The sequence below is a fragment of the Terrapene carolina genome, unplaced genomic scaffold (genome assembly GCF_002925995.2).
Source record: "Terrapene carolina triunguis isolate 2854851 unplaced genomic scaffold, T_m_triunguis-2.0 Scaffold33715, whole genome shotgun sequence".
NCBI lineage: Eukaryota > Metazoa > Chordata > Testudines > Emydidae > Terrapene > Terrapene triunguis.
The window spans coordinates 3,771,097-3,794,352 of record NW_020698066.1 but is presented as its reverse complement, the minus strand read 5'-3'; the positions used below and the strand labels follow the sequence as shown (position 1 = coordinate 3,794,352).

General features: G+C 42.1%; 1 protein-coding gene across 2 annotated transcripts in view; it reads left to right on the top strand.

The window, feature by feature from the left end:
- LOC112104949 (calcium/calmodulin-dependent 3',5'-cyclic nucleotide phosphodiesterase 1C) overlaps window positions 1-23,256 on the top strand; it is a 429,477-nt gene that overhangs the window by 145,300 nt on the left and 260,921 nt on the right. Inside the window, exon 1 of one of the 2 annotated variants that reach the window (XM_024197558.2) lies at window positions 12,444-12,590. The exons of the other annotated variant lie outside the window; for it this stretch is intronic. Within the exon in view, the coding sequence (XP_024053326.1) occupies window positions 12,490-12,590 (101 nt within the window). The 5' untranslated portion in view covers window positions 12,444-12,489. Of the gene's footprint in view, window positions 1-12,443; window positions 12,591-23,256 lie in introns of those variants that run through there. 2 annotated transcript variants of the gene reach the window in all.

Below are 23,256 nucleotides of genomic sequence, written 5' to 3'. Positions count from 1 at the left end.
CGGCTCCGACATTTTCCATGTGGGGAAACACTAGACCTTTAGATGACCCGGATCTGCCAGTATCTTTGTCTGGAACTTCCCAAACACCAAGGAGGACTGAAGTCTTTACCTCATTGAAGGATATCTTCTCTCTGTCCAACCCACAATCTTCCTTGCTATCAGGTCTGGCTCTTCTTAGGGACATCTCTGCGCCTGGGGAAACCACCTGGCGGGGAAGAGTATACTTCCCTATCATGTCCACAACCTGGAATATACTCCCACCAGTACTGTTGGCAGTACTGCCAGTAGAACAAGTCTATCATAACATCAAGTGAATCTCATGCCCCAGATGAGGCTTCCCCCAGGGGAAACAAACCCAGTCATAGACCAAGGAAGGTATTGGAACCATCTGCCTCCCTCCAAATATGGCTACCCAGGGAAATGCTGGTACCCAATACCTTGGGGCCCTCCTCCAGTTGATCCTTACTGGTCTTACAGGGGTCTGTGAGATCCATACTGCAGGCACCATGGATCCATGTGGGAATCACACTGTCTCTCCTCTCCCTGCCAATACCAACTGGCTCTGTCAGGATTTGTGGAGGAGGAGATTGATCCAGATCCACCAATTGTGCTGGGTATGTCATCCTCCTCACCAGATAAGGCAATTGCTTCATCATCTCTCTTCACCCAATGACCACAAGCAGTACTAGGAATTGTTGCAGTGGATGGCAACTGAGTTCCAGATACCCGTCAAAGAGCTCCAGGCAGGGCCGGCTCCAGGCACCAGGCACCCAAGCACATGCTTGGGGCGGCACCTGGCAAGGGGCGGCGGGGGGAGCGCGGCCGGAGTTCGGCGATGCTCGGCGGGGGGCGGGGGCGGGCTCCGGCGGCGGGGGGGGGGGGGGGGGGGGGGGGGGGGGGGGGGGGGGGGGGGGGGGCTGGGGGGGCGGCCCTTTTTTTTTTGCTGCTTGGGGCAGCAAAAAAGCTAGAGCCGGCCCTGGCTCCAGGACACACAACAGGACCTACTGGACATGTTCCAACCCTATAGCTCTTTGAGGGTAGCCCTTCCAGTCAACTAAGCCATTTTGGAACCTACCAGACCCCTGCCCCTACTCTGAAAAGAGCTGAGAAATTATATTTCATGTCAGCTAAAGGGGCAGAGTTTTTATTCACTCATCTGGCACCAACTACTTAGTGGTGCAAGCTGCTACAGAAAGGTCCACAGTGCAGAACTCCAAGACTGCCCCAACTGACAATGGTGCTAAATACCTCAACCTTTTGGATAGGAAAGTTTTCTCATCAGCCAGTCTCCAATTCAGAGTTGCTAACTGCCAGACGCTGTTAGCAAAATAAGATTTCCTGAATTATGCCAAATTTGCAGACTTTAAAGACAGACTTCCTCAGGAAGACAAGGCCCAGTTCCAAGCCCTTATTGATGAAGGCAGGCTGGTGGCCAAGACATCACTTCAAGCAGCAGTAGACACAGCCAATACTGCCTCTAGAGCCAGAGCTGTAGTCATGAGACACGAGTCATGGCTGCAGTCTTGAGGGTTCCCCAGGGAGAATACCATCAAGGACCTTCCCGTTGATGAGTCTGACATCTTTAATGAGAAAACTGACAAGTCTTTACACAATCCACACAGTTTAAAAGACTCTAAGACAACTCTCTGCTTCCTGGGGATTTACACACATGTCCAAAGAGGAAACATCACAAGCAACCCTATAGGCCCAGACCTTCTCCTCAGACATTCTATCATCAATGCTTCTCCAGAAAGGCATCATAGAACCAGTGCCGCCTCCAACATCAGAGGAAGGGGCTCTATACCCTATATTTCTTTGTTCCCAAGAAATCTGGTGGATGGAGAAAGACTCTTACCCTATGCTAACTGAAAGTATTCATTCAAAAATTAAAATACATCACATTGGCATCAATAATCTCCTCTTTGGAAGAGGGCATTTGGTTCATGGCCCTCAACATGAAAGATGCTTACTTTCATATAGACATTCACCCACCCAACAGGTGGTTCCTCAGATTCCTCACTGGAGACAGGACCACTTCCAATTCAGAGTTCTTCTATTCAGGGTATTTACAGCATCCAGGGTCTTCACAAAAATCCTTTCAGAAGTGGTATCTTGGAGAGACAAAATGGTTTCACCATCTGTCCATATCTTGACAACTGGCTCTTGACTGACAAATCCAGCAGGGAAAGTCCAGTCGGCGACAGCTTTCCTACTCCATCTTCTATCTTCCCTGGGATTCTGCGTCAACTGTGAAAAGTCTACTTTGACACCTACAAAGTCCATAGACTTCATGTGAGCAACCTTAGACTCAACTATACCAGGAGACTTTCTTTCCACTGAGAGATTCTGCATCATGAGTGATCTAATGAAACATAGTCACTTTCAGACCACAGTCAGGATTTGCCTTATCCTCCTTGGTCACATCGCCTCATGCACCCATATTACACCATTTACCAGTCTCCATCTCCACTGTCTATAAACCTGGCTTCAGTACATGTACTCACCGGAAAAAAGATAACATTGATACCAAAGTAATAATTCCAACCCAGGTTTTGGCCTCTCTCACCTAGTGGACAACTCTGTAGAAAGTTAGGGTGGGAATTCCTTTCTTCAGACTTACACCCGAGACAACTATAGTCACAGGCACCTCCTTATGCGGAACTCATGTGAACAATCACACTGCAGAAGGTAACTGGACCCCTTGGGAGGCCAGGATGCACACTCACTCACTGGAATTAAGGGTAGTACCTCATGCCTGCAATGCATTCCTCCCACTCATCTGATCCCACCATATCCAAGTAATGTCGGACAATATAATGACTGTCTTCTATACAAACAAGCAGGGGGGAGAACAGATCCCTCTCTCTATGTGTAGAGACAATTGATCTCTGGAACTGGTATATATGATATCACATAACACACTCAGCAGTATACCTTCGAGGCGCATAAATCTCCCTAGCAGCCTGTCTCAGCAGACATTTTTCAACAGACCACGTGGTCTTCAACCAATGTGGAATACCATGCTGGGATCTCTTTGCCTCACAAGGGAACAGGAAAACTTCCCCTGTACTGCTCCAGAATGTCTCTGGGCCAAAGCTTGAAGGGTGACATCCTTTTGTTTTCCTGGACAGACTGCCTCAGATATGCCTTCCCTACCATCCTATTGATACCACAAGTCCTGCAAAATATCTGCCATGACAGGGCTCGAATCATCCTCCTCATGCACAACTGTCCCAGTCAGTTCCAGTTCTCAGAGCCCCTGAAGATTTAAATCTGTCCATTCGTCGACATCTTACCACTTCCAGATATGCTGATGCAACAAAATGGCATGATTAAGCATCCCAACCCAGGACCACTACAACTCAAGGCCTGGTGTTTGGATGGACATCAGAAGTAGAGTGCTCATGTTCAATAGTGAGTCACTCCATCCTCAACCAGAGCAGGAAGGATTCTAGCAGGAAAAGTTTTTCAGCCACATGAAGTTTCTCCTGTTGATCACCACAACACCTGTTTTATCTCCAGAGTCCTCTGGTGTCCCTGTTACCCTTGATTTGCCTACTTACCCTTAAGACATCTGGTGTCTCAATCAGTTTCCAGTGGGTCCATCTGGCAGCAAATTTTCCTATCGAGGACTATACTATCTTTACTCATCCTATGATGACTAGATTCCTGAAAGGACTTATCAGATCTCTTCCATCCCTGGTGAAGCCAGCACCATAATGGGACTCAACCTCTTTCAGTTCTCACCAAGCCTCCTTTTTGAACCAATAGCCACCTGTACTTTATCCTCTTACATGTGGAGTATACATAGGGACCATCATTTGAAGAAGAAATGGAGGCTACTTGCCTTTAACTGGATGTTCTTTGGGATGTGTAGTCCCTATCTGTATTCCATTACCCACTCTCTATCCCCAGCTGCCAGATTCATAGTAAGATAAGGAACTGGAGAAGCGTCAGTCTGCACTGCCTTTTGTATTCTCAGTTTGGAGCATGAGGAGAATAACTGCGCCTATGTGGTCCAACAGACACTGCTTACTAAAATGTCAGGACACTGGCTCCTCATGCTCAAGCGTACCCTTGTGTGAAATACAGATAGGGACCACACATCTCAAAGAACCTCCAGTTAGAGACAAGTAACTTCCTTTATCTGCTGCATTTTGGGCCTTCCACAGCTACATGGTTAGCTGCTGGGTTTCTTCCTGTATAAAATAGAGCTACTTAATTATAATGAGAAAAAACAATAAAAAGCTATACTGGGAGAAAGTTAAAGTTGCACAGTTAATCACTGTGGTCAGGAAACAGCAGCACGGGATGCTTAGCATTAATTTTGACTTTGCAAGTGTGTACAATCTTGAATTACATGACCACATGAAATTTCTCGGGTAATACAATAAAAAGTATCTCATAATTTGGTTTTCCACAGCCTTACTCGATACATATTGTAAGGTGAGCTGGGAATGAGAGAGGCCCGTGCGGGATGCTGTCTGCTGTACAGGGAATGAGGCAAGGTGAAGATTGAGGTCTGGTTTAGAAATGATTTTCATACTCTTTTTCTAGCATATACTGATGACTGACAAGTGGGATGTATTAAAATGGATTAAAGCTGGCCAACTGAGAGCTCTCAAAATGTAACTGTAAATGTGGAATCATCATCGAACAGGTGTGTTCCTTGTAGGGTCTTGCAGGGATTGGTTCCTGTCCCTACACTATTTAACATTTTTATTAATGACCTGGAAGAAAACCTAAAATCATCACTAAAAAAGTTTGAAGTGAACACACAAATTGGGGGCGTGGTAAATAATGAAGAGGACTGGTCACTGATTCAGAACAATCAGGATTGCTTGGTAAACTGGGTGCAAGCAAACAATATGCATTTTAATGTGGCTGAACGTAAATGTATACCTCTAGGAGCAAAGAACATAGGCCATACTTTCAGGATGGGGGACTCAATTCTGGGAAGCAGCGACTCTGAAAAAGATTTGGGGTTTGTGGTGGATAATCAGCTGAGCATGAGCTCCTAGTGTAGTACAGTGGCCAAAAGAGCTAATGTGATCCTGGGATACATAAACTGGGGAATCTCGAGTACGAGTAAATAGGTTATTTTACCTCTGTATTTGGAACTGGTGTGACCGCTGCTGGAATACTGTGTCCCATTCTGGTGTCTGCAATTCAAGAAGGGTGTTAAACTGGAGAGGGGCCAGAGAAGAGCCACAAGAATAATGAAAGGGTCAGAAAACATGCCTCATAGTGATAGACTCAAGGAGCTCAATCTATTTAGTTTAACAAAGATACAATTTTAATTATTATTATTTTGTTATTTGTTTAACAAACATAGGATCAAGCAGAGTACATTTCTGGTGTAGGGGGCAGCATTAGTCTGGGTAATGATGAGTGATTTGGATATACTGGTAACATGCAAACGGGCAAGGACATCCCCACCCCCACTTCTCAGTTAATATAATTAGTGGTAAGTGAACCTTGAACAGTCTGAGCTGGACTTCATTTTGGATAAGTTCAGATATTTATCCAACTCTTCTGTCTGAAAAGTCTGTGAGAACAGTCTGTTTCATGAGACAGAGGATTTCTAGCTCTTCTGCTTCCAGCTGGAAATATTGCAAGAAAGTTGTCCAAATATTTCAGAGCCTCAGAAAATAGTTTGACTGGAACTTCATAAAGTGTTTGCTTAGGAAAAAAAAATAAGCTAAAGCTCAGGGAGTTTTTTTTTTATTTAACTCTCCTTTCTAATGACATGCAAGTTTATTTAATTAATTCCATTTGTTTACCCCTTGAATTTCACCTACTTACTGTAATGATGCTTCATAGCACCAATTCCAACCATCAGGCTCCACTCACTTTTTATTGTCTGAGGATTTTGTAAAGGTCCCTTTTCCCTAGCCATCAGCTCTCTGTCATCCCTGCTTCCTTCTACTTCCATGCATAGTAAAATAATTTTTAAGCCTCCCTAAAATAGGTTTTTCAAAGTGCTCTTCAGATTGACAGTGCTTTTTGTAATGCATCAAAGTGCCATTACTGTGAATGAATCTGAATCTTCATTTATGAAGATCCTCATGGAGTTGATGCAGTGATGTGAGCTTATAATAACAATATAAGTGTCATCTTCCTGGAAACTTTTAGTTTTGATGAGTATCACAGTAGTTATGGGGATGAAGAAGGATCAGAGCAGAGACTTCTAAATCTGGTTCCAATGGAGTTGAGCAAGTGAGGCTCAGCCAGGTCAGACGTCAAAGCAGACCAGCCTTCATGAAACTACTACTCAATGGAATTTGACAGACAACCTGTTGCTAGGGTTGTTTGAAAATTTTCATCAAAACTGACTTTTGGCCATAAATTGAGTTTTATTAAACACGATTTTTCACAAGCATCTGCGTTCTGCTGAAGATTTGGACTTTTCATTAAAAAACAAACAAACAAACAAACAAAATCACCAGAACACCTGACAACTGAAAATTCTGATTCAGAAATATTGTAGTTCAGGTTGCTCATGCTCCCATTCCTATGTGCGAGGTTCCCCGGCTGGTTGTCATTTCCCATGATGGCACTGCACTCGGAACTCTCATGATGCATCACAGTGCCTCATATAGAGAGGAAACAATGGTGTATCATGGGAGATGTAGTCTGGCCACGGTGCCTAGCTCATAGAGGAGAATGAAGGCACGAGGTACTTGAACTACAATTCCCAGGAGGCACCAGAGTAGCATTTCTGAATCAAAAGTTTCAGTTTTTGGAAAGCATTTTTTTGGTCAAAAATTTTTGGCTTTTGATTTTTTTGCTGAAAAGCTGAAATTTTCTGCCGTGAGAGAAATATTTTTTCAACTAGCTCTACTTGTTACATATTTGTTTTTTGCTGCACATCTTTATAAAGTCTCATGGGCTATGAAAGAGATGGTGGTACTGTAGCTTGAGTATTTTGCTGTCTCCTTACATGACAGAATGGAATTGACCTTTTCTTAAAGCTCATCTTTCACAGGGGTTATAATCCCATGGGTTCTGATGTCAGTGCAGGATAGTTAACAGGATAGTTTTTGCATTAGATGCAGGAATGGTTTTGGTAAATTCATCTAGTTTTAATAAACTCATAGAATTTGGAATTACAGTAGAGATTTGAGACCATGGGCCTGCATTATACCTGTGTAAATCCACTGACATCAGCATCCATTCACACTGCTGTAACTGGATAACTTTAATCAGGCTTCATTTAATGAGAGACAGTTCATCAGACATCTGCTAGCCATGATCTTCTTGATTAAACTGTACCTTAGATATCTGAACTATCATTTCAATTTTTTACTTTCAACAATGTTTACAATTTCTGTGAAGATTGTTTCTTTTCCCCCCAGTGATAGAGGCTGAATCACGTGCAAGTAATTCTGTTCACGTGTCATGTACCTTGTTCAGAGGCTGAAGCAAATGTACTGAATCGCTTTGAGTCCTCATGCTGAATGTCACGCTCTCCGGAGTGACTGCATGTGTGTGCACAGGTACAGCATAGTTGTTTGGAGCCTGTGCAGTATTGCAGCCACCATAGAAGTGCACTGCGGTGCACACCCAACTGTTAGGACCCATAATATGCACCCTCCAAAGCCTTGCTGAAAATTTGTCATGTAGTGTACTTCAGAGTTCACATGAGGTTTACTTGACTGAGCACTAATCCTTTCTGAAGGTGAGTAAGAAACACCAGTAGGTCGATTTTTGCTGTATCTTCCAAATGGTGGTCAGACGCTCCACATGAACGTAACCCGTTGGTGTTCAGCCACAAGATGGAGAATTACTTGCTGTGTTTTTGCAACTTACATGCTGCCATGGACCCTGGCATGGAACTTGGACCCGCTTACGTCTCATGCACCATCTTGCCTCAGCGAGCTAAAGAAAGCTTCCCCTTTACTCAGCCCATAAGCATCATTCAGCTGGACATTACTCCTGGACACTGTATATCAGTATGAAGATAAAGCAGGTTAGAGGATATGTTAATGTTGGATTTTTTTAGAAAAGGTTGATAATGTTTACAGCCATAATCATTGTCTTGGAATTTCCTACAAAGCTAAGCATATGCTATTTATATGGTGCAATTTGACAGGGTAACAGCTTACTTAAGAAAGCAAGCAAGAAAGAAGCACCAAACTTAAGCGCAAGTAGTTGTAATAATATCTTTCAGTTAAGTGTGCTCTGAAGTTTCCCCAAGTGATTTATAAACAGACAGATATTTTATATAGTAATTATACCACCCACCACTGAAATGCAGCTTCCCTTTTGACACAACAGCTATTTAATAGTGCATAGCAACTCTTTAAAACAGAAGTGAAGAAGATTATTATATCTAAGGGAAACTGCAGGAAGAGTTTAGATAGATTTTGCCCACGACCCCAGCGTTAATACCTCTACTCTTGAGGAAAATTGCCATGAGATTTTGAATAACGTCAAGAGGTTAAACCTCAGTTTTATGTCTCCTCTGAAAAACAGTGCCTCCAACAGCATATAAGTATGTTGGCCAGTACTGTCTTAGAGAAAAGCGAGCCACCTGTGGAATTATTAACACTACTGCTTCCTGCAACACCTACGTTTTCCCTAGGTGTGTTCCATCTCAACCCCACTTCCTTCTGCCTCCCTTGTGAGACCTTGTGGATCATGGACAGCTCGTTGTTGACATAAGATTGGGGCTTGGACATAGACAGTTCAAACCTGAATGAATGCTAAAGTGCAGAAAGGTTAGAACTGAAGGTTCCTAATGCTTCACAATCATGCTTGCACCCTGAGAACTGAAACTCTGTAAATAAATAAATATTTTCACTTTCCATTTCACTGTTTTCCGTCTCGTGGTAAGACGTCCAATATAAACCACCCTTTTCTTTCCTCTCGGCTCTTTAGAAGAGTTTCCTTGCACCCCTAGCCACCTAATATCTTGGCATGATTTGCTGTTTATGCAAGTTTCATGATATCCCAAAAGCCTACATCGGAGTCCTCCAGGGTTGCAGGCTGCAGCCCTGGAGCACCTAATTGCTGGCTGAGCATACAGAAGCCTCACAGATGGAAGGTGCTCTTCCATGCACCACAATTACAAGATTACTGCTAATAAAAGTTCACACTGCAGGGTAAGATTTTCTTGTGGAAGCTTTCCCTCCCATTCACAGTGGCATAACATCCCTGTGGCAACTACAACAGTTGCTGAAGTAGTAATAGGAAAAAACATTTAATGTATCTTTAGGTGTTGCTGATACAATTTAACATCACGAAACATGAAGAGCCTGCATAATTTAACCAGCTAGCCTGTTCAGCTCACCAGCAATTGCTCCACAGACCACCAGTTATCTATGGATTGCAATTTGTGCACAACTGCTTTAGATTAATAGTAGAAAAGGTTCCACCTCCCATCCCCTGGAGCATTTCTGTGGCTAGCAGGATTTTGTTTTAATTATTTCCTCCTCTGTGTTTAAAAAAAAATAAAAAAAAATGCAATTATACTCTTTTTGTGGAAAAGTATTTCACTTTGCACAAGCTTTGTATTTAATGGTTAACTCTTATTCATTCCATTATACAGATGGGCAAGCTGAGACACACAGGTTAAGTGACTTGACCAGGGATACAGAGGGTCTGATTGTGTGAAGTGCTAATCACTTGCTGTGAGATATAAATACCTACATAGATAGAATGTACTGAAACCTAATGGAATTGGAAGTTTGCCAGAATAACGAAGGATTCTGGCTTCCAGTCCCCTGCTCACTGCAATTCAGTGCTGCACTTGATTAGTAGCTTTATATTTTCATATTACAGGGGGAGAAAGGATAAGCTACCACATTATATTTAGGTGATTTTTTTTTAATGTATGTACAGAAAAAATATTCTTTGTTTTATAATCATGTAGGGTCTATTTTTCTTAGGATTCTTCCGTACTTGAACTTCTGTACAAAACACTAACCAAGGAGGGAAAATACAAGCAGAGAATGCTAGATCTTCCTGCTAGTAGCTTTATTTACTTTAACTGAGTTGTGCCCCCTGATCTCAAGTTACATGCTACTGCACTAAATCAAATGGGGGCAGGAAGCCACTTTACCAGCTGCTGCATCTTCAGTGATGCTTTCCTGCTCACCACCTCTGTGTCAAGCAGATAAGCTTGTGCCTTTAGTCTCAACTTCCTTCAGCTACATGTCTCAAATGCAGAAGTTTTTCTCTTTGGCAAGAGCCGCATCCTCGAACACATTCCCAGCTCCTCTCTGTCTTTTGTCTCAGACCTTCCATTGCCCCCCACAGCTGGCATCACTCGACATTGTCCTTTTCCTCCCTCATCTCAGGTATCTGCATATCACGTCTGTGTACCATTGCCTGTTGGTACCTTTGCTTTAATTCTTTCTCTGCCGAAATGCTCATCTCTTCCTTCACTACTTCTTATCATGGTTCTTGCAACTCCCTTTCACTCTAATACTCAATTCCCTTAATAGTGAAAACCTCGTTTGACTTCAGCGGGGTTTTTGCCTCAGAAAGGATTTCTCATTTGGATCTTACAGCTGCCACAAAAACATTTTGTGGTTTCATCTCAAACCTTTTTAATTATTGACTTTTTTTTAACTGGAGAAAACTGCCCTTTACCTTAGTGAATGTTCTACTTCAGTATTCCTAAATATGAAAAGCAGTCTTGAATATATAGAAGTGGGGTATGCAATTTGCAAAATTAATAGCTTAACAAATCAAATTCATATCATGAATCATGCACCCTACAGACCCCTACAACTATGCTGAATTCCACTGACTCCAATGGGACTCCATATAGGTGTAAGAATCTGTCCTTTCATATCAGATAACAGGATATGGGCCCAGGAATGAAATGTTACTCTGCTCAGATGGTGTTTGATGGAAGACAATGGAACTAGTTGCATGACAAGGAAGGGCTACTCATGCGAACAAGAGTTTTTAGAATTGGGCTCATTAGTGAATAGATCATGTTTCATGCCACAAATTACTTAGGGTAACTGATAGATTTGTACAGCTGTAATAGAGAGGCATAGTCAGCAAACGGATTTTCAGAGGTTGCTTTTTCACCCACTGTAGGGTTGGTTTCTCAAAGGACAACAGATAGCGGCTGCAATATGTGACAGAACATGCTGACTCTGATTGTGCAAAGTTTTAAAAATAATTTTCACCCTACTCCAGCTGCACATGTCAAATAAACAGAATGAAAAATGCAAACATAGATACATTGGTGGAGACTTCAGAACTGGCTAATATTGCTTCTCTTGGTGAAAGTTAGAATAGTTACTATTTGGATTATGATAAGGTTATTTTAGTTCATATAAATACACCTCTACCCCGATATAACGCGACCCGATATAACACAAATTCGGATATAACGCGTTAAAGCAGTGCTCCAGGGGGGCGGGGCTGCACACTCCGGCAGATCAAAGCAAGTTCGATATAACGCGGTTTCACCTATAATGCGGTAAGACTTTTTGGCTCCCGAGGACAGCATTATATCGGGGTAGAGGTGTATTGTTTATGTACCAGTACTAGTTTTTGTTGCTTACATTGCTGGAGGGGAGACATGTTCATCATTAATGTTTGCACTGGACTTGATATATCTTCAGCAAAGGACTTCCCTTGTCCTCTGGTTTTGGTCCTTGGTCACTGGCTTTATTTATTTATTTTCAATTAATTTTGCCCAAGTTGAAGCCCTGCTGCGTGTTCTCCCTATTGCTTGCCCATGAAAGCCCGCTGGCTGCACTCAGAAGTGAGTTGTGCAATTTACTTCCTTTAATTTTCATTCCCTTTCATTACAGCCAACCTTTCGCCAGCTGACTGCTCTCTCTCTGCGTGCCTGTGTGTGTGTGTGTGTGTGAGAGAGAGCGAGAGCGAGAAACATTGCCCGGGCTATGCTGACAGACGACTTTTTCCTCAGTTGTCAGTTTTCTTGTCTGTCAGCAGAGCTGCTGGTAAATGGAAGAAAACAAGGGAGGGGATGAGACTGAAATGAAAGAGAAGGAGAGGGAGGACCGGCACTGGAGGGAATGAGGGCTGCCTTTCACAGCACAGTGGAGTGAGGACACACAGGGTCCAGCGAATAGGGAAGCAGAGAATCAGGAACCGTACAACTGCCAATACTCCCCAGTCTTTCATCAGACAGCTCAATTGTCAGCAAGGGTTCCCCCGCCCCTCCTTGCTAAAGATCGTTCAGCTGGCATTACTGATTGTATCCTTGGCTTATTGTAAAAAATCTGTGATGGCTTTCAATCTGGAGATCAGCCTCTAATCCCCTCCATCAGACTCAGGACCATGGCATATTGCCACAGCTACCCTCAGTGTACACCTGGAGTTCTTGCTGTCTACACACACTTCCTCTAATCGAAGGGAGAGGTGTATGTGTGTGTGGGGGAAGTGTTTGTAAAAATGCTTGCTGCTCCTGGTCAGTGTTAAAGGTGGAGTGTGTGCATATGTGGGGGGTGGTGTCCATACTCTGAGCTTTAACCAAAGTGATAACCTGCAGTTATGGAGTCACCAACTAAGGAAATTGAAGAATTTGAGAGCAACTCTCTGAAATATCTACAGCCGGAACAAATCGAGAAAATCTGGCTTCGTCTGCGAGGATTGTAAGTAATACTCTTTCTTATCCCTCTTCCTTCTCTCTATTTACTACCATTGTTGTAAAATAATTATTGTAACACTTTATAGTTCATTTGTTTTGTGTACCTTTTAAAATAACCCAAGAGTTTCCACACCTGCTCTCTGTAAATACAGTGACTTGCACTTACTTATCACAAAAGAACAGTTTGCTTCCTTAAATGCGCTGAACCTGGTTGCTACAGAACTAATGTTTCCCAATGGGGGTGCTGAAATGTCATTAGAAGAGGCATTGTAATATAACAGTTACCAAGATATTAATTATTTTGCTTGCTGTAGTAGAATAGCTTCAGTATACACAAAGTTACACTTTATTCAAAGCCTAGGTATTTTTAAGGTTGTTGATAAACATAGCTAGATTAAGAAGACATTCTTTTTGCTGTTTGTACACCAGTCCCAGAACTACACTGGTTAATATAAACAAATGGGGAAGAAGGCGCAGTTTGAAAACATTTCTAGTAGCAGTTATAATGGCAGGAAATCCATGTTCTTTTATTAATACTCATACATGCAGGTCAGATTGTGTTTATTAATTTATACATCTGTGTTAAGCGCAGAAGAGGTATGTTCACTAAAGAAAGATGCTGTGATGGATCAGAAGTAAAATTAGACAATCCAGAATGGTTATATAGGCAGGATCTTTCGTCCTCCTTGTATGTATTAAAGTGCATACCACTTACTGGCTCCTCAGTTTCTGATGAAGCCTAAAAAAAGTTACCATAATAAGCTGCATCTGTCCAGATGTTCAGAACTGATTTTCTTTTCATCCTCACATGTTGGAATTATAAAATTTCTTCCCTCTGAGGAGAGGGCCAAAGAAACATATATGAAGTAGGCGAACAACTAAAAACTTAAGAGTCCAAGTTAAATTTGAGTTGTTTTTTAGCAATATTTTGTGTGTGCAATGATGTCATATTTTATAAATAACATCCAGTACTTCTGTAAGAGTTTTAATGGCTTAAAAGTCGTACATGAATATGTATTTCTCTCAAGGCTTCACTCCAGAAAGCCTGTTTTATGAAGAAGCTAAATCAAACTAGATGACAGCTGTCTCATAACCATTCCAAATAGAACAGCTATACAGAACCAAACCTCTCATTTTCAAGTCTCTGCACCATGTTGTATAATTACTAGTTCATGAATTTATGGCTAAATGTAATAATAGCTGCATTCTGATTCAGACTACACCCGATGTTCAAATCTGTGCCTAAATCTTCCATAGCATTGTTGTTCAATAGAAGTCTGACAGACAGAATCTAATCTCATTTTACACCCTTGCAAACTGGATACCTGCATTGACTTCAAAGGAGTTATCCCAGATGCACAATGATCAGAATCACGCTGTGTTATGTATGTTATGTGCACTCTGCTATTATACTCGCCTTGTGTGTGCATAAGTACCATATACTGTGCATCCACAAAAAAACACTTTTATCTTGTGAGTTTCATGATCTCTCTTCCTGTAGGAAACAATGTATTGTAAGGTAGCCTTCCTTGCTTTCCTGTAAAGTGTCTCATTGTAAGACAATACATTTCAGGTTTCCAATTGTGTTACTCTGATTAAGACTTCAGAAGTGTTTCCATTTCGTCATGTTTGAGAGTTTAGCATGGGAAAAAAAATTGGCGCACACACTGTTTCACACCAGAAGTGTTCTTGTTTTTTCCATATGTGTGGGGGTAATTTTCAAAGCAAAGATGTGGCTATTTTATATATTTTACAACTATACAAGGGCTTTCATCTCAAGAGATCGAACAGCACTTTATAAACCATATGCTGTGATAAATGTAGGAATCCATTCTTCCACGTCTGGAATGCAGACAGCCTTATAATGCTGGAGCTTTTTCATAGACATAGAAACTCTACAAAACAGAGTAAGGCAGAATGTGAAACAGAATACTGCCAGTTGAAACTGCCCCAGGAATTTTAGGTTGGCACAGTGTAATTACCCAAATTGGGAATTTGATCATGACACTTCTCATATGAAAAGGGCCATGGGATCACTAATGATCACGGGTGCTCAGGGTTCAGTTTCTGCTCAGTCTCATTGGAAAGACAGCACCTGCAGCCACACAGTACCCCCTAACACCATATGGAGTATTTACTCAGTAGTGACTCAGTGGGCAGACCAACATGCTGAATCACCACCTAAATTTTCCTGGGAGGTCTGGCTAAATACTAACCATATTTGAGCCTGCTTAGCTTTGACAAGATCAAAGCCTAAGGTGGCATGGGGCTAGTACACTGTATTTTAAATTAATTGTTTTTAGACCACTGTATCTTAGAACATTCTCTACTTAAATAAGAGGCAAACCCTGTCCCTGGTGAGGGTCCCTGTGGACCGCATTTAGTGCAGTTCTGCTGTGCAAGATAGGCAGGCTTTGTGAGAGGCGTGCACAGGGTGTGCACTGCCAGGGAAGTGTGGAGAACTCTGAGGTAGTGTTTAAGGGGCAGGTTGGGAGGGTTTGGGATTAGGGAAGTTACTGCAGTTTGAATTATTTGGTCTTCTGCTCTATGAGCAAAGGGCATGTAAGAGCCAGCCAGCATGCTGAACTCTCCTGTGTGGTGTGAGAGAAGTTTCCTTGTCCTTATCCCTAAGTATCTGCCAAATGTTCAGCCCAGCTACTAGGCCAAGGCAATGGCATGAGGATTTGGTCTTTAGTCCATGTACAGTCTAAATCCCTTCACCATTAACATTTGGAAATGGGCATATGCAGTAACACTTCTCTCAAGGTTCTTTAATTGGCATCTACATATTAACAGTCTAATGGTTCCTCACTGCAAATGTGTGTAATATGAAGGAATATTGAGTCAATGAAGCCATAATGCTCTCTCAGGTAGAAGACTGCAAAAAATTGCCTCATTGAGGCAATAAATTATACCTGGAAAACTGTTAATATATCTCTGATTAGAGATCTACATTGTAAACAATGACTGTTTTATAACTTTCCTAAATACCTATTCATTTGCTGGATATATCACAGCTGGAAAAGAGCCTGTGTGCATTGGTTTATTAATACATGTTTTAAAAAGTCTGGTAATAGGCTATTACCTGTGATGCAGTACTGTCAGAGCTGTATGAAATTCAGTTTTTGTCTTGCTGGATTTTCACACCTGAGAAGCTTGCCCTTTTACCTTGTTTTCCACCTCCAAAATGGCAGTTCAGAGATTTCAAATTTTCCCCTTTAAAGCCTGCATCGGCAAAATGGTTATAATGTTTCTGATGTGCCAACAACCATCACTTGAAAATGGACTCATCTCCACTAGAAACAATTCTTCCAGTTTTGTTTAAAAAATAAACAAAACAAAAAAGTGGGTGTCCCAGCAAAGTGTGTTTTTCACAGAAGTAGACACATTTTTGAGTCTCTGGCATAATGAAAAAAGGTGAATTGAACTGTGAGCAGCTCTGGGTTTCTTTATGAATGGTACTTGCAGTAACTACAGTCCCATTCATCCCAAGATCCACATGTAGAGATTGTCCATTGTATGTGGCTCTTGTCCTTCCCCCATGGAAAAGCAAGTCAGCAACCACTGTTGCATCACCCCTGCAGTTCCCGGACCTACAGAGAGCTCTCCACAGATCTGAAGATCTATGCTTGGGAAAGCGTGGCGGATAAGGGAGTGCAGGGGGAGCTTAAGGGAATGTTCTTTTTTATTTTTTTAAAGCATGGGGGAAGTGGTGAGGGGAACACTATGAGCCTCTGGGCTAAGTGGAACCCTAAAAAGTAGCCTGTGGCCAATGGCATCTTTCTTTTGGAGGAACAGTTCACAGAGACTTGAGGTTCCTGCAGGTGCTGCTCTATATTGATCTTTGATTAAGATAAAGCAATGAACGTACCTTGTCTGTGCGCTGTTCCTCTGTGTTAGTTGTGGGCTGCCTGCCATCATTTCCAATTAATGTAACTCAGGTGAGGATGTTAGGTCTTCGGTGAGTTGCCAGTTGCAACCCGCAGCTGGGCACACCAGTCGTAGTTTATCCTTGACTTCTGAACCTCATTGATCTGATGAGGTATTTACTTGGTTGTATGTTAGTGTATCACAAGGGCAGGGAATAGATAAGTGCAACAGGGTAGGTCAGGGATGGAATTCTCAGGTCTGAATTTCCTGACTTTTATAAGGTATAACCAGAAGCCTACCATTATTTCCATGCAGTTTTAGTCTGTCCGATACGTGTGCTCGCGCTGCACCATTATAAATATCCACAGGTGGTTAAATAGTAAGCAAGCTGTCTTGCCTTTGCAATGGGCACCCACAAGACAGCACTTGTCTTGTTGAGCATGTATTTAATAGATGAGCAGTTCTCTCTGGTGCCTGTTATTTCTGAAGAGTATTGTCCCATGAAGTTTGACAAGCTTAGAAGGTTTCAGGAAACTGTTTCTGATGAACGCACTGAGCGTGTATTTACGACTCCTAACAGCTGCTTGTGACAGAAACAGGACTCCTCATTTTCAAACAGGAGGTTTGTACTCGCCTCTTTGCAGTACATGCCTAATCTACAAGGCTCTTCTCTATTCAAACCTGTCTTTCCCAGCAAGGGGCTCTAACATCTTTTACCGATGAATTGCTTAGAAGTCAATAAAACTGGCAAATATGTAATTAACTCCATCTCATCTGTGCCCTTCCATGGCCACTTGCTAACAATACCATGGTTGGTAAATACAGACTTGTACTCCTCACAAAGGATGTCCATCAATATTAAATAGGGCTTATAAAGGACAATGGCCATGACAGAACTGAAAACCTGATTTTGAAACATGGCTTCTGATTTTACACTTACAATTTTTCTGTGGGTGTGAATAATTGTGGGTGCATTTTTTAAACTTAGACTTCTAATTAGTGGACTGTGCACTCAGATCCAGTAATCAGATCTATAATTGCTGTACAGGCTGGCTGCAATGACTGGTGTGGGGGAAATGAGGAATGGAGTTGAGGTCTTTTTAAAAATTGGGGTTGAGTGTCTGTTTCTGATAGTGCTTTGATGGTGCAGATCATTAGTTGATGTAAATACAGAAGAGTTCCATGAGATTTGGGGTAACTATGCTGATTTGTACCAGAAGAGGATGTAGTCTAAAGAATTTTTCAATGATGGGTTTTTGCTCTATTTGTGCAAAAAATAAAACCTTGATTTCTGGCTAACACGGTATTACCAGCATCAACACTATCTGCCTCTCAGCATTGCAGAGGAATCGGGGGAAAATGGAGATTAATCTTCTTTCCCGCAGCCAGGATTACAATGCTATACTGATAGATTCATAATAAGTCTCTAACTCCAGACATAATACTTCCCTATGCTGTTAAAGAGGAAATTATAGAGTAACCATCCCTGAATCAGGACTCACATGGATGCTCTACCTTCCCTTCCTCTCATTTCTCTGATACTCCTATATAATTTAATTTTGAAGCTAGACTTAGAATCTGAAGGGAAAAATTAAAAATGCATTGTATAGATGTTGGTGATCCTTTAAAACTAACCAATTGCACCTAAGATATAGATGAAGTACTTCCCTCAACTTGCTTTAGGAAGTATCTTGAATACTGCAAATATTGAGGTGGTCTTATTGCCTATACTTATTCAAGATCTAATTTTGCTTCCATTGAAGTAAATTGTGAAACTGACTTCAGTCAGAAAAGATTCCTTCCATGAGTTACTTGCAAACTTGCCCTTTAAGTGCCACCACTCTATGTATCTATTTATTTGTCTTATCTATACAGACAGGTATGTGTTCTACAGTATTTTTAGGTTTTCATCTTTAAAAATGCCACATACAGAAAAGCTGGTTCTCCCACTGACAGTACTCTGGCCTGCCTCGTTTTCATTTACATAGCCCAAGTAAGCGGTAAAACAGAGAGCTCCCTTTAATTCCTGAAATGTTCCTACACAGTGGGCTTTGTCCCCAGATATTTTAGCTGGCAGCAGATTGGGGAGGTTAAAAAAGCCCCTCAGAAAGCACCACTTTGTTAGCAAATGTGTAAATTAGTCAGTTTCTCAAGTTGAAAATATGAATATGCTAATTCCTTTCCGGAGGTGATAAAGGCACTCCTGCTGTCTTTGGTCTTGGTTTCAATCTTTCTGAATATCCTGAGAGACTGGGTTTAAACTAAGGCCCTGTTCACCTTGGGAACAGAACTGTGCTAGCTCCAAACATATTTAAACACAGTTGTTGCTAACAGGGTTCTAGTATGGCTTCCCTAATGAATGTGTACAGGGATTGTCTGTCTGCAAACCTTGTCATGAAACCACACTATAGGCCTCTTATACCTGATCTAGATTTCCTCTGTATCCCAATTTCCCATTGAACATAAGAGTTTGGGGACTGAACCCATAGTTGGTTCATCTATAGCAAGGGTAGGCAACCTGCGGCACATGTGCTGAAGGCGGCACGCGAGCTGATTTTCAGTGGCACTCACACTGCCCAGGTCCTGGCCACCGGTCCGGGGGGCTCTGTATTTTAATTTAATTTTAAATGAAGCTTCTTAAACATTTTAAAAACCTTATTTACTTTACATACAACAATAGTTTAGTTATATATTATAGACTTTTAGAAAGAGTCCATCTAAAAACGTTAAAATGTATTCCTGGCACGCGAAATCTTAAATTAGGGTGAATAAATGAAGACTCGGCACACCACTTCTGAAAGGTTGCCGACCCCTGATCTATAGGATTGCTTGAGTACCCGTAATTCTCCAAAGAACAAGAAGTCCTTATTGGTTAGGGAATGAATGTGACATATTTGCTAGCAACAACTCTATTGAGACATGATTTGGGGTCTCATCATGCTGAGCTTTACCTCGGTTGAGCTATCCTTGTGAATAAGGACAACTCACCTGAGTACAATTTTTCCAGGATCGGGCCCTTTGTTGGCACAGTTCTGTTGGTAGTGTGGACAAGATCCAAAAGTTTACCACTGGGCCAGTGCACAATGTGAGAGGACAGAAGTCTACTTCATGCTTTCTGGAATGTTATCTCTGAAGGAACAGAGGAAGTGAGAGACTCTCAGCAGTTTTCTCTGACGAATGAAAAAGGGACAGGGTAGGAAATATTTTTAATGAATAAGTAAAAGCACAGCAGCTTTGGGAGAAGTTAATTAAAAAGAAGTGTTTGGAGGCATAGCAGTTCAGTAGAATGTGATAAATTTTGCCTCAACCCTTCAGTCAGTTTTATTCCCTCTTGTGTCTTTTTATATGAATCTTAAATCAATAAATGACCCCTGTAGGTAACAATAAGAGAGGAAGACTGTGTTTCACATGAAAATGTTGACTAAGAAACACCACAGTTTTTCTTCTATAATCACAAAAAAGCTTTTACTCTTCTGGTAGTGGTGCAAATGAATCATGTCTACACTCTAAAAAGCAATTATTTATTCCCATAGTTTAAAAACAAACACACACAAAAGGTACTGTGGAGTATAAGAAAGGGGTTCCTTTTGTAAACATTAAACTGAATGCTTTTTAAATATCAGTGCTGTATATCAGGGTGGTAAAGCTCACAATCTTGCATAGAAAGCAGGGATATGAAAAAGCTATTTTGGGAAGATAAATTTAAACCCCTGGCTCAAGGGGAAATTAAGGATCTCTTTATGGAATGCTCTAAACAAAACAAAACAAAAAAACCTTGCTGAGATGGAAGTCCATACATGCTGAGAACATTGAAATAAAAAGGAGGAGGTGGGAGGGGGGAGGGAGAAGGGAGGAAGCAGGTGAGGAGAGACCACTGAAAAATCCAGTGTTTTGTTTTATTTTTAAAGGCAATGAGGCCAGCTCATCCCCTAATCTGCCAGCTTTTGGTGGATTCAAGCACTGTATTAAAACCAACTCAGCTTTTAAAAGGATTTTAAAGGTTTTTTTCTTCCTGAAATTCATATTGATTATTCTTAGTCAGTTTTCCTGTCTCATTCTGTAAAAATTTACAATGTCTGATCTCTGTAACACTAAAATCATTTGGCTTTTTCTGCTGTCCAGTGGTGAATGAATCGAGACCCAACACCTCACATCAGGGCTGACCTAGTAAAACACTAACAGTTGTGAAACATGTCTGCTCAGATTTGAATTTCCATCAAAATGCTGGGGATTTGGGTAAATCAGAGGTTTTATAGGGGGTTTGGATTTTTTTTTCTTTTGGATTCACAAGGCTGTTCCCAATCTCACGAAGCACTGCTATAAATACTAGAAGGAGTAACTTCATTGAAGTCTACGTAGTTAATAGGGGTAAATTGGTATGAGGCTCACAGTCTCTGGAGTGTGTGTGTTAAAACTATTTTCAAAGTAATTTAGAGCGTGTGAAAGGCCATATATCCTTAGGGCCGAAAAAAGCATGGCCAATGGCAGTGGAAAATTTCCCCCATGATGTCCTGCAGATGTGCTTCAACTCTGAAAGATTCATCCTGGGGTTACTGAAAGCAAGTCTCTGTGCCCACTCTACTCCTGGCCTCAGCAGACACGTGCCCACTAGTCTTTTGCAATCATAAAAGCAAAATGTATGCATGAGAAGTGGATTCATTTGGAATGTGTCTTTGGATTTAAGCAAAATTAAAGCTGTGAAGGAGAGAGAGGGTGAAATCCAATGACAAACCTCCCATGGACTTCAGTGTGGCCAGGATTTCACCCAGAATGCAGAAAATCCAAGTTGTGGCTCTCAGAGAATTATCGAGCACTGCAGGTTGCTTGTTACTGCCTTTTTAACTTGCTCCTGGCAAACTCTGGAATTCAGCCATTGGCCCAGATAAGGGGCAGTTAGGTGGTGCACCTCCTCAGGGGGAGCTCTTCCCAAGCAGGCCGGTGCATCCTACCCCCTCTCCTCTTTCTCTGGGATGATGTGTGGTCCTGGGTGGGTGAAGTCCCTGTGTACTCATGAATGCAGGCCCTGGCATGCAGGGGGAGGAGATCCTTGTACCCCATCGCTAGTGGACCCATGTTAGAGTTTGTCACACTCCCTCTCAGAGAGAAAGGCAGAGCAAAGAATGGGTTTATTAAGGGGTGTGTGTGTGTATAGACCTAAAATGTGGTGTGCGTCACGTTTTTCCTATATTGCTGTGTTATGTTGTTATTAATTGACACCACGAATGGATATTGCTACGTCTGTGGCATCACATCAGTAGTAAAGTGATTTGTCATGGGGCCAGACACTATATATGCATAAAACTCCCATTAGAGTTAGAGAGCTGCCTGGCATCTATCCGAGGGCTCTGCTTGGCACAAGTCTATGGCACAAATTCTTGACTTAAATTTGAATGGCTAAGGCTGTATTGTGGGCTTTAGCCATAGCGCTGGTTTGCAGTGGACCCCACCAGAGTGGGAGGAACATGTCTGGTAGAGTAGCAGGCAGAGCATAGGGAACAGCATAAACTCTCCTGCCAGGCTGACCAATTTAGATGGGTGGTGCAAGAGCGGTCAGATCCTACCTCCTCCTTTACCCCCTCTGGGGTGACTTGTCCATAGGGTTCACTAACAGGGAGTGGTCCTGGGTTTCTGGTGAGAACAGACTGCAGTTCTTGCTGGTCCTTCCTGCACAGGGGAACAAATGAGGCAGCCTTTCCTCTACACTCCCGTCTGCACTCGGGCTGAACGCAGCATGGCCCAGAGAATTCAGATTTCTTGGATCGGTTTGAAAAGTGAAAGGAGACTAAGTTGGGGGAGAAGGAATCTCGAGATCACATACAGCAGAGCAGACATTCACAGACGAGGATGAAGAGGGAGATTGAAGATTATTGTAAGAAAAGCAAAATAGAAGTGTAGCCATTCCTGCTTGTTTTCCCTTATCACCCTATCTAAACATTTCTCAGGTTTGTTTAACTTTAAGCATACGATAAATAAAAGTGTATGATATACACAGCATATTTACACACACGGGGTAGGATTTCCAAAAGTGCTTCAGAGACTTAGGACCACAAGTCCCAGCTGGGTGCTGTGGAATTTGAATCCTCCCTTAAAGGCCACGGCACAGCAGCAGAACTAAAGACTAGAGTAGCTTTCACAGCCCTAGCCCCTAACATGGCACCATCTAAGTATTTCTCTTTCTAGCTTAAGTTTTTGAAAGCACCTAGCACTGTGGTATCTAATAGAGGTAGGCTAAAAAATTTTGGATGAAACTTTTTTTTCACTAAAAAATGCAGATTTGGGTTGACTGAAACATTTTGTGAGTTCATGGTGAATTTGCCAAATTGTTTGTCAAAAACAGCAAGATAAAACCCCCAAATTCTGAAAAAGTTGGTCTTTTTTTTTTTTTTTTAACTTTCAGTTTATCAGAAAATTCAAATAAAATTTATTGGGGTCAGTCCAAAATGATTCCCCTTCACAATTTCTCGGTTCAGTGACTGAACCAAAAATCAGTTATTTTCAGAGCTCTTGTATGCAAGTGGTTGTAGAACAGTTAGTGATAGCTCTTAACACACCCTAAATGACAGTATTGTCACCAGGGGCGGCTCTATGTTTTTTGCCACCCCAAGCAGGGCAGACAGGCGGCCTTTGGGAGCGTTTCTGCAGGTGATCTGCTGGTCCCGTGCCTTTGGCGTACCCGCCGCCGAATTGCCGCCGAAGCCGCGGGAGCGGAGGACCTCCTGCAGGCATGCCACTGAAGGCAGCCTGACTGCTGCCCTCACGGCGACCAGCATACCGCCCCCCGCAGATTGCCGCCCCAGGCA